This window comes from Taudactylus pleione, unplaced genomic scaffold (assembly GCF_031769625.1).
Source record: "Taudactylus pleione unplaced genomic scaffold, aTauple2 ptg000007l, whole genome shotgun sequence".
Taxonomy (NCBI): Eukaryota; Metazoa; Chordata; class Amphibia; order Anura; family Myobatrachidae; genus Taudactylus; species Taudactylus pleione.
Genome location: NW_028284410.1, coordinates 25768811 through 25779655, shown reverse-complemented (window position 1 = coordinate 25779655; position 10845 = coordinate 25768811). Strand labels below are relative to the sequence as shown.

At 40.2% G+C, this 10845-nt stretch overlaps 1 protein-coding gene across 1 annotated transcript; it reads left to right on the top strand.

Annotated features, from left to right (window-relative positions):
* The first annotated feature begins 728 nt into the window (after positions 1 to 728).
* LOC148543002 (gap junction beta-5 protein-like) lies at positions 729 to 8280 on the top strand. The gene is made up of 2 exons (XM_088462672.1): positions 729 to 826; positions 5116 to 8280. The coding sequence occupies exon 2, from the start codon at positions 5128 to 5130 to the stop codon at positions 5854 to 5856; it is 729 nt and encodes a 242-aa protein (XP_088318798.1). The 5' UTR covers positions 729 to 826; positions 5116 to 5127; the 3' UTR covers positions 5857 to 8280.
* Positions 8281 to 10845: the final 2565 nt, after the last annotated feature.

Here is a 10845-nt window from a genome sequence, read left to right as displayed (position 1 = left end):
TGGACATAAAAACACTATTGTGAGGTGTGAGGTGTTCAGAATAGACTGGAAATGAGTGGAAATTAAGGTTATTGAGGTTAATAATAGCATAGGAGCAGAAAAACCTACAAATTCTGTGATTTTAGCTGTTTTTATGCTTTTTTTAAAAAAAATACAGATCTAAAACACAAAACCCAGAACCCAAAACACGGAAGTGTGGTTTTGGCAAAACCAATCCAGATCCAAAACACAAAGAAAGATCCAGATCCAAAACCAAAACACAAAACACGAAAAGTGGCCGGTGCACACCCCTAGTGCATACATACGTTTTTAACAATATTTACCATCGATGGTTCAGAAGTGGACTTCTAGGTCACTCAGTACAGTGTATTAGACTTTTCATTCAAGTGGATTGCTGCTAGTATTATGGGATTATCAGGATATAATCGAGTTTTATGACATGTTGTTTTATTGGTAATGTAGCATTGCTATTTTTATTTCATATACAAAGATATATGCTAATTATATTGGCGTCTTTTATTTTTCTACCATATCCATTACACATATGACAATTTTTTCATTAGCGCAAAACTATTTCTCTTTTGTATCTTGACTAAATAGTTTGACATGCCAGAAGATAGTTGTAAGAAAGAAAATATGATTCCTTAAATTCTACTCCTCCCTAAGCTATATGACACACCCAGCTCAGCTATTTGGGTTAGTATTAAAAAGAAAGAGAGAGATAGAGAGAGAGTGAGAGAGAAGAAATGGCTGACAGCTAGAGACTATGAAGTTTGTCAGAATGTTTTAACTGCAACTTGAAACTTCGTTTTTGTTTATTTGGAGGGTAAGTTTCTGATTTCTAGAGGTTTCAGTACTTTCAATAATTAGGTACTGACTTCTTAGCCCTGTATTTTGTCTAGTCATATTAGTCCGAGAAAGGAGCAGAGAAAATACCCTATGTAAGAAAGATAAAAATATTTAAAGAATTAGCCTGGCTTTTTTGATTCACCATAAGTGTAAAGGTAAAAGAAACACGTATGATGACTTTGTCTACTTAAGATGTTTTACTATATTACTTTTATGGACTGAAACATTTGTATTTGGCTACACTCAGCTTTTAAAACATTTACCATACAGTTATACTAATAAATCAAAGTTACCCATGCTTACATTTTTAGGGCAGAAAATTAAAAAAAAATTCTTAAGTTTGGACAATATTAAATGTTTTAATGATTTTTTTAAGGGAAGGAAAAAATAATACATAGGCAACTTGAATAACTTTCTTCAATGTTATCTTACTTTATGTTCTACAGCTTATCTACAGCATAGATAATCAATATTTAATTATATTTTAATTAACATAAAAATTTGTATTTTCACTGATATAATCAGCTTAGCTAAATATATTTATATTTAAGAAGAACTATCAGTAAAATGTACTATTGTGCTGCACTGTGTTTATGCCATACTGTATGTACAGAGGAACAGTAATTATAATAGACAAGCAGTGATACTAGAGGATTACTAATAAAGTGCTTACATCACAGTGCACAGTTACATTTCAGAACAGGTTACTTTAATTATGTTAGTTATTATTGCTTAAATAATGCATAATATTGCTTAAAGAATGTACATGATATTTACTATACAACATAATCCACACAGCTCAAAATAACATACAAAAACTGCTTTATGAGATGTCTTGTTGATCTTGGCATTGTCAAAAATGAAACAATGACCCTTACTGTACATTTAGTTAATTTTGTGTATTATATACCATTTCATCCTTAATACAGGTGTGGTATACCAGTTCAACAATCATAATGTTGACATTCAGCACGTTGCCAAATAATGAAAACATGGGGCCTGATTCAGCAAGGATCGCAGTTGCTAATATGCACGCAATCGGGCGATTAATTCGCACTGTGCATACGTACGCATCGCAGTGCACGTGCGGGAACCAGCCACTGCGATTGGGACTGCGATCGCAGAGGCTACGCAGACTCATAGTAGAGTGATTGACAGCAATTGCCATTTGTTGGTGGCGATGGGGGGTGGGTGGATGAACCCAGGTGTGCTAGTGCGTTTCAATGCCGTTTGCAGGGACGTGCATAAATCCACTGCATGGCCTTACACAGCCTGAAGTCTCATAGCGTGCGTGGCTGTTAGCAATTTCTTATTAAGGTCTGGGCTTGTGCAAGTGTGCGTATGGGTCCGATGTTACTCGATGTTACAGATTGTTTCGCTATTCTGCTAAGTTTTACAAATGTGAGACAAGGGAAAGTGGGCGTCCTTATGTGAGGCTGCGATCGCTCTGTTCTACTGCAATCGCAATGCATTTGCATGTCACCGCTGATATTAGCAATTGCGCTGCGTGCGCATTAGCAAAATTGCGATCCATTATGAATCAGGCCCATGGTCTGAATGTAGATTTTGTGAATGTTGCCAACTTCTAAAAGTCACCATCTGACATGTCGACATTTTCTATGATGACACTGACATAATGACAACATATACCTTATATAAAAATGACAGATAAAGAGATAAGAAAAAAAAACTTGCTTTCCCAAGTACCAAAGCACCATTGCGCAAAGCCTAGGCAGGTAGCAGCAAAATTGTGACACAAACAGCGTGGGGTCCAGCACTAGGCTTCGAAAAGGCTGGGCTAGTAACAGCATAGTAACAGCATAGGAACAGCATAGTAGAGGGAAACACAGTATGGGAAGCCTCTGCTATGATGTTCAGCAGTCCCAGCTGGTACAGCATGGATTGAATTCCCTAGGTGAAATAGGACCCTAGAAAAATATTGTTTTGTGCTGGTTAGCTACAAATCCAAGCAAGCCCTGTTATGCCCATATATTATTGTTGCTGTGGCATGCTGGAACTTGGGGAACCATGTTGTTACTTGTACTGTATACAGGGAAAAAAACTGAAAAAATCTTTACTGAAATATAACTTCTTCCACACATTCCTTAGTTTTCCATTAGTACAGTAGCTCACTTAAGCTGGGTACATAGCTGGCCGACGTGTTGGCCGTTCTGCTGACCCGCCGACCTAACAATTGGTAAGTGCATACACACTTACTGATCGTTCACCCGATGTGTGTGGCCAGCAGAGCCATTTCAATGTGCCCGCCCATTTGTGACTTCATATACAATGGCTTCTACTGCCGACATTTTACAGGGTAGGTGGGTCGGCTATACATTTAGCCAGGTGAAATTATAGCGTTCCCGCTAGGCTGTTTTAGTGGGGCACTGCGCCCTGCCCTATTTCTAAAGATGTGCGGTATGGGATGTAGTGCTACTATAACATATTTATAGCCCTGTCCCCTACTATTCGAAGCTGCCATTTCTGGCTTGGTAAAGTGCGAGTGGTGGAGGGCAGGGCCATGATGGTGCGATTCCATATGAATAACATCACCAAGTCTTCTGCAATGCTCATTTCACTCATTAAGTGGGCAGTCAGCGGGTGGCAGTGGCGGATTCTGGGAGATTTGCCCGCTTTTCCCAGAGACTGGAAGAGCCAACCAAGATTCAAGCGACTTCTGGACAATTCGGGAGAGTAGTCAAGTATTCACAGTATGAATGTGAAAAAACATCAGAAATTGTTTTGCAAATATATACTATATATATATAATAATGATAAATAGAAAATTTGAAAGAAAAAAAGAATAAAATTATAACAAAGGATAATTAAATAATTGATGGTATCTCACTTCAATTGCTTGCCTGACTATATATGACTATGGGGCCTATTCATCATACCTTAAAATTCGATGGAGGTAATTAGGTTTAGAACTCGCATGGAGTTCTACCTAATTACAGGAGTGATTCATCATTCCTCCTCCCCATAACTATCTATTCCAAAAAGCTGTAATTTTTGCGATGACAGCTTTTCAGGAAATAGATACTTTTCCCTATCTACTCTACCTTACCGCAGCTGTAATCAGTGCTGCGCATGCGCTGTTACATTCGTGAACCCAGCACATGTGCAGCACTACTTACAGCTAATTTTGTGTACCCCCCCCAACCACCAATACGTAATTTTCGGAATTTGATGAATACCATAATTTCCACCTCTCCATACTAATTTATGGGGAGTGTGGAAATTAACGCAGGAGGACTTAGCTGTGCTAAGTGTGTTCATGAATACTAAAATAACGTTAATTAAGGAAAATGTCCATAAAAATGTTATCTTAGTGTTGATGAATAGGCTCGTATATATGGAACTTTGGAATAAAATCCTAGATTTATTTTAAAACCTACAAACTATATGGACATTTTTATGTTTATGGGTCCCTAAACTGAAGTGAGTAAAATTTGTTCCTATGCTGAGCTGCTGTAAATTAATTCTGCACTCAACAGAAAGGATTATTGAACCCCAAAGAAGTAAGGGTTTGGAAACACATTTGTGTGTTTGCAGGTAATCATTAAGCTTTGGAGGTAATATATGTAATGATGACAAACCCTTACTAAGTTTAAAGATAACCCAATTACTAACTAGAACCTGTGTGGAGCCTTTGAACAATTTTTGCATATAGTATACTATAAAATAGTACCTTGTCTAATGCTCCTTATACCGCTTTTACATCGACTTAAAAATCCCGGGTTGATGCACGTAAACGTGCATGAACCTGATATTTTTGTCAGTGTAAACGGATCAACCCGGGGATCCAACCCGGCTGACTTGCTGGGTTGAGCACGGGTTGTTCCCGTGGGACCCTACAGTGTAAATGGCGCGACCCGGGTCATCGTGAACTGGGTGGTGCGGCATGCTTCCCAACTGGCCAGCTTCAGTAGCACTTGGAGATGACATCATCTCCAAGCGTCCACTGCCAGGCCGACCAGAACTGAGCAGGGCACCCTACCCGCCCTCTCTGCCTCCAGACTGCTGCGGAGTAAGGTAAGGGGGTCACGGAGGGGGAAGGTAAGAAGCGCTGCTCATCTGCCCCGGAGAGATGGGCCAGTGCTGATCCAACTCTGGTGTGAAGGCGCCACAGTGTAAAAGGGGGTCTGTCCTGGGTCTGATCCGGGTTGGAAATGTGAAAAAGGGGAATTAGAAAGCCTTTCAGCACATACTGGACATTGATCTTTCAGTTTAAATACACTCGTATAATATGTATTTTTCTTTCAGCCAAGCACAGCCATGAACTGGGCAGTGTATGAAGCCCTATTGACAGGCGTCAATAAATTCTCCACTGAATTCGGTCGTCTCTGGCTCTCTATTGTCTTTATCTTCCGCATCCTTGTATATGCAGTGTCAGCAACTAGGGTCTGGGGAGATGATCAAAGAGACTTTGACTGCAACACTCGACAACCTGGATGTACTAATGTCTGTTATGACCACTACTTTCCTGTATCCCACATCCGACTATGGGCTTTACAGCTCATCTTGGTTACCTGTCCTTCTCTTCTTGTTGTAATGCATGTGGCATACAGAGAGAACCGAGAGAGGAAGCGCAAGGAGAAGATGGGGGAGAACTGTGACAAACTATATCAAAATATTGGCAAAAAGAGAGGAGGACTATGGTGGACCTATCTCATCAGTCTTTTCATCAAAGCTGTTGTGGACTCTGTTTTCATTTATGTCTTTCATCGTCTGTATGAAAATTTCTTTCTTCCTCGATTAGTGAAATGCACCCTTCCTCCATGTCCCAACATTGTGGACTGCTTCATATCCAGACCATCTGAAAAAAATATCTTCACTCTCTTTATGATCATTATTTCTGCTCTATGTGTCCTTTTAAACATTGTGGAGGCTGCATATCTCGTTGGGAAGAAGTGTAAAGAGAAAATGCAAAGCAGAAGCAAGATGACTGTAGCAGAGAAGTGCTCTGATTGCTGTGTACATGAGCAAAAGCACACCACATTGTGAGGAACCATTGTTAATGTATATAACTCTATGGCCTCAAGTGTTGTGCTAAAGACAAAAAAGAACAATTTTGTTTCCATGATGCTCAGTGACAGTGTGCGTTAATTGGAAATTATTACAAATACAATATGACATTTCATGGACATATTTAAGAACTTCTTGTTTAGAAGCATATTCTATTGTATAGAGTATTTTATTTTTAAGGACACCTTAGGTTGGTCATTACCATTGTAATCAATGTATATAACACAGTCTTGTACCGTGTATGCTGTTAGTCACAGCACATTATGTCTTGTGAAGGCAAAGATAGAAAACTCATAGTTAACGCATACAGTATATAAGAGCACAGGTTACAAGTACGTAATGGAGATTAGGACTAGTTACTATGCAACAATGATTTTTGAAATATGCATTTCATTGTAGAATAGCTAGTTAAATAAATAATCTATAATGATATCATGAACCAACATGTGGCATGATTCAGAGTTGTATGCAAAGCCAATGTTTTGGCAAATGGAGTGTTTTTTGCCACTGCCCATGGCTCTGAGTCACACGGTGCATGTATCATGGTACATTACCGTAGTCACACGCTGCAAGTTTTTATTTGAAGTGTGATTGACAGTCATAGAGTGTTTAGGGCAGACAACGTGGAGTGTCAGATAAAAATGAAGGCGTGTCTCGACCATTTTGGGGGGTGTCACATCCTGCACCTGCGAGAAATATGGCTCCGGCGTCTCAGTTCCCGCAGACATTCCGTGTGACCATAGGGCTACTCGGGAGTCCGATAATCTAAGGATCTGTGACTAAACTGCACATTTGTACACAGTTGCTAGGATTTGCTAGGCCGCCAGTGGACATCACAATGCAATCCCCGGCGGCTGCTATATAGTGTAATATAATATGGCAGATTATCGCAAAGCAGCTGCATATGGCATTGTGGAGGCAATAGTGTACAAATCTGACTCAGACCCAAAGGTTATTCGGGTTGGGTATGAAATGCCAGCGCTCAGGACCCCAGCGCTCAGAATCCCTATGCCAGCATCCTGACAGGGTTATAATACCATTACCTGCAGGTAAGTATCCTAACCCTAACCCTGCTCCTAAACCTAACCCCCCTCCAGCAGCCTAACCCTAACCCTCCCTCTAGTGCTTAACCCCTAACCCTAATCCTCCCCCTAACCCCAATACTTACCATTAGGATGCCGGGAGTCGGGATGCTGGTGCCGGAATTCTGACTTGTGTCGAGTATATGGTGCCAGCATTCTGAGTGCCGGCATCCCGACAGCCAGGATATGATCTACATCTCAGCTCATTCACACAGTCTAAGCTGGTGATGCCTTTGCATGACTAGCATGATATCTACCATGCACGTCTAACATGATCATGAATCAATGGATTAATCTGTCATATCAGATGTATTCTTTTGGAAATGTAAGAATCAGGTACACTCTCCACCCATGAGTACCCAAAATCTATTAGAAATTGCCATGACCTAAATTAGACTTATCAACTTGTGTAACATATATCTCCAAGTGTACATGAGAAAAAGCTGGTGGGGTTAAAGTGGAGTTGAACGCAAGTTGGCCATAATTGCTCCTACATTGCGTGTATAGAACTAAATTCAGATAATCACCCATACAAATGTGTCTTCATACACTATTGCCACAGTTATTCCAAACAGCCCTTCTCAGCACACTAGGTCCAGTGCAAATTGGCTTGTACCAAGCATCTTTTTTGTATAATTTTTCCCGAGTATGCATCTTATTTGCAATGCCATAATACAGCTTAGCAAAGCTGTGCTGATTTATGTGATATGCGATACTTGCACATCTGTGTCTGAATGAGTCTGTATCTGTACACAAAGTGCTATGATGCAATGGCCACAGGGTTTTTTCACATTTCGTTGTGCTTCATCTGTCATCTTTGTACGCAGTTCAAAACTAATTCCTGTGCAGTTAAAGTCGCAGCTCAGCATCTCTAGTACACTTTGAGTGTTGTTTCACTGCATCTGCGGAACAAATGAGATGCAAATTTAAAGAGATAGTTGCTACGCTTCACCACTCGATGCAGAGTTGAAGACAAGTTAGTTGCAACATAGACCCCAATGTCCTTCAACCTGATAGATGTGACTAAAAACACAGGTGATTGCATTACAAAATAATATACACCAAATCATTTCCAGATTTAAGGGATTAAATTTATTTGGTAAAACACAAATTCAGAAACCCTGATGTAAGATTTTTCAATGGCTCAGGAAATATATAAAGATGTAGAAGAGGAGGAAGGATGTAGTTGATATCCCGGCTGTCGGGATGCTGGCACTTAGAATGCCTATGCCGGAACCTGACACCAGTTAGAATCCCGATATCAGCATCCTGGCCACCGGCATCCAAATGGTAAGTTTTGGGGTTAGGGGTAAGGGTTAGGCAGTAAGGAGAGGGGATAGGGATAAGCTGCAGGGGGGGTTAGGGATAGGCAGTGGGGGGGTGGCTAGGTGTAGGCTGCGGGGAAGGAGGGTTAGGGTTAGGTTTAGGAGTATGGCTAGGATACTTACCAACAGGTAAGTATCCTAACCCTGTAGGCATGCCGAAGTTGGGATTCTGGCCTCCGGGATCCTGAGCACCGGCATCTCGTACCTAATCTGAGGAGGAATTAGGGCCAGAAAGGATAGTAACTTATTATATTGTATTTTATTGACCATTTCTTTTTCTTTTCCTCTTTTTTTATACACAGTACTTACAAGTTGATGTGCTGCTCCAATTCACTTCAGTCTATAGTATAGCTTCTTGAAATTTGCTGAAACACTTTGCTCATTTGTGCTATTATTTTTATAAATTGAAATAAATAAAAAATATTTTTAACACATACAAAAAGTTTACTGTAACCTGTAGATATTTTTCTCATGCACATTGCTATTGAAAACATTTTAATAGTGGCTATTGTGGGGTAGTAAAATATGTGACACTGTTCAATGCTAATACATTAGACACATATATTTTCTAGCACCATACTATAGCATGCCTAGAGGAAATACAGTAATACAGGTAGGTTTACAAGTAAATATAAATATGAGGAAGTGATTCATAAAAAAAAACTTTTATGTCAACATGTTTCTAAAAAAAAAGGTAAGCCTAAAACTACCCAGATAAACTTCCTTTTGCCTTTATACCGTAATATCTATAATAGACCAGAAGTATATAAATTAGCACATGGCCACATTTACTACAACAGTTCTCATGGCCACATCTTGTTCAGGGCAAGCCAATGTCACAGTTAGCGTGGTCATGGCCTATAGGGACTTGTCTAATACTGTACTTCTGAGATGCTAAGGTCCAAAATGCCCATTCAACTGAATCACACTTGAATAATCTTCTAACTTCCACTGAGGCAGGACAAATATACCAATCTGACAGGACGGTCCCCTCAAATCTAGCCTGTCCCACCAAGATCAATACAATTGGGAGCCAAGTCCATTATATATAACGTAATCAGAGGTTTATCAGGACAATAAATATAGTACTGATATTTAAAAATAGTGTATGGATATCTGAGAGTCTGACTTATTTTCACAGTTGTGACACAGTGTAATATGGTCTTCTTTTACCACTCTTTTGCCTGTTGAAATTATGTGAGATTAATGCTTTGGATCAAGGTTAATGGCACATAAACAATTAATTTTTCCACACAGAAATATGTAAATTTCCATAGCATGAGTGGTGTTTGTCTATCAATGGCAGGGCAAGTTGTTTTGTCATGAAAGCAAAGCTGACAAAATATGCCCCTGCCTGCTGTAAGCTCAATATACGGTACCTTTCTGAAAATTGCCAACTGCATAATATACCCAATGTAGTAATGCTTTGGAGCTAATGCAGAGTTGATGGTAAGTGTACCATATTTGCTTCTGCATTCTGTACACAGTACTAAATGCAGATATCCGCCCATATTCTGAGTTATACTCATCTCTGCAGCTGGACCACCCCATCCATTTGGTTGGTTTAAAACCAGTTGTCATTTCACCATCCCTTTTCTTGGTGCAAAAGATACATTTGAAATTAGGTATACTTATGCATACTCAAAATACTATATAGCTTGCAGATCCATTGGCACCCCCTCTCTGTACTTACCCTAAATGCGAATGACCCATTGCCACCAATTATGCCCCTTCAGATGCAAGTGGAGATGCAAATAAGTTTGCTCAGAATCGCCAGTACTTGCAAACGCCATAAGGGCCCGATTCAGACCTGCTCGTTTGTAAGCATTCGCACGCAACCAGCCGATATTTGCATTCTGCACATGCGTACGCATCGCAGTGCGCAAACCAGCTGCGCATAGATAGCCCGGCTGAATGAGTGACAGATAATGCCTTTTGTGGGTGGTGACAGGGGTTAGTCTATGAAAATGGGGGAGTGGAGGTGCAAACGCAGGCATGCCTGAGTGCCTCAACGCCGTTTCAGAGGCGTGCATAATTAAGTCGGAGCATCATAGTACACGTCATCTGGCTGAATTTTACACTGAAGTGCTTGCAGTGCTTGTGGTAGGCTATGGTCAACCACAAGCGCTATGTTCGCTTCCGATGGTACCCAATGGTACCGATGACGTGCGCAAGTGGGCTTCTTAAGACAGGCTGGTGGGCGTCTACATACACAGAGTGATCGCACGCCAAAACATAGTGGGCATGCTTTATGCCTTGCCGTGTGATCGCCTGCCTTGCCGTCACTTAGCTGAATTTGCATATGCATCTAGCGAGCGTACACATCTAGCGAGCTGGTTTGAATCGAGTCTTGTCCACAAAACCAACAAGTATTCAATGGCTCCATTATATCCTGCATTGATTCTATATATTACACCAGAAATTAAGCCATATTAATTCCAGCACTCATATATAATATTATAATATAATACTGAACCATATTATAGTCCAGCATATTATATTAAATTACTTTTATGAAAGAGAATTTGATGCACACCACTATAGTACATTGGCTTTGCACT

Coding starts and splice junctions, on each gene's coding strand:
- LOC148543002 (XM_088462672.1), top strand. CDS start 5,128: ATGAACTGGGCAGTGTATGAAGCCCTATTGACAGGCGTCAATAAATTC.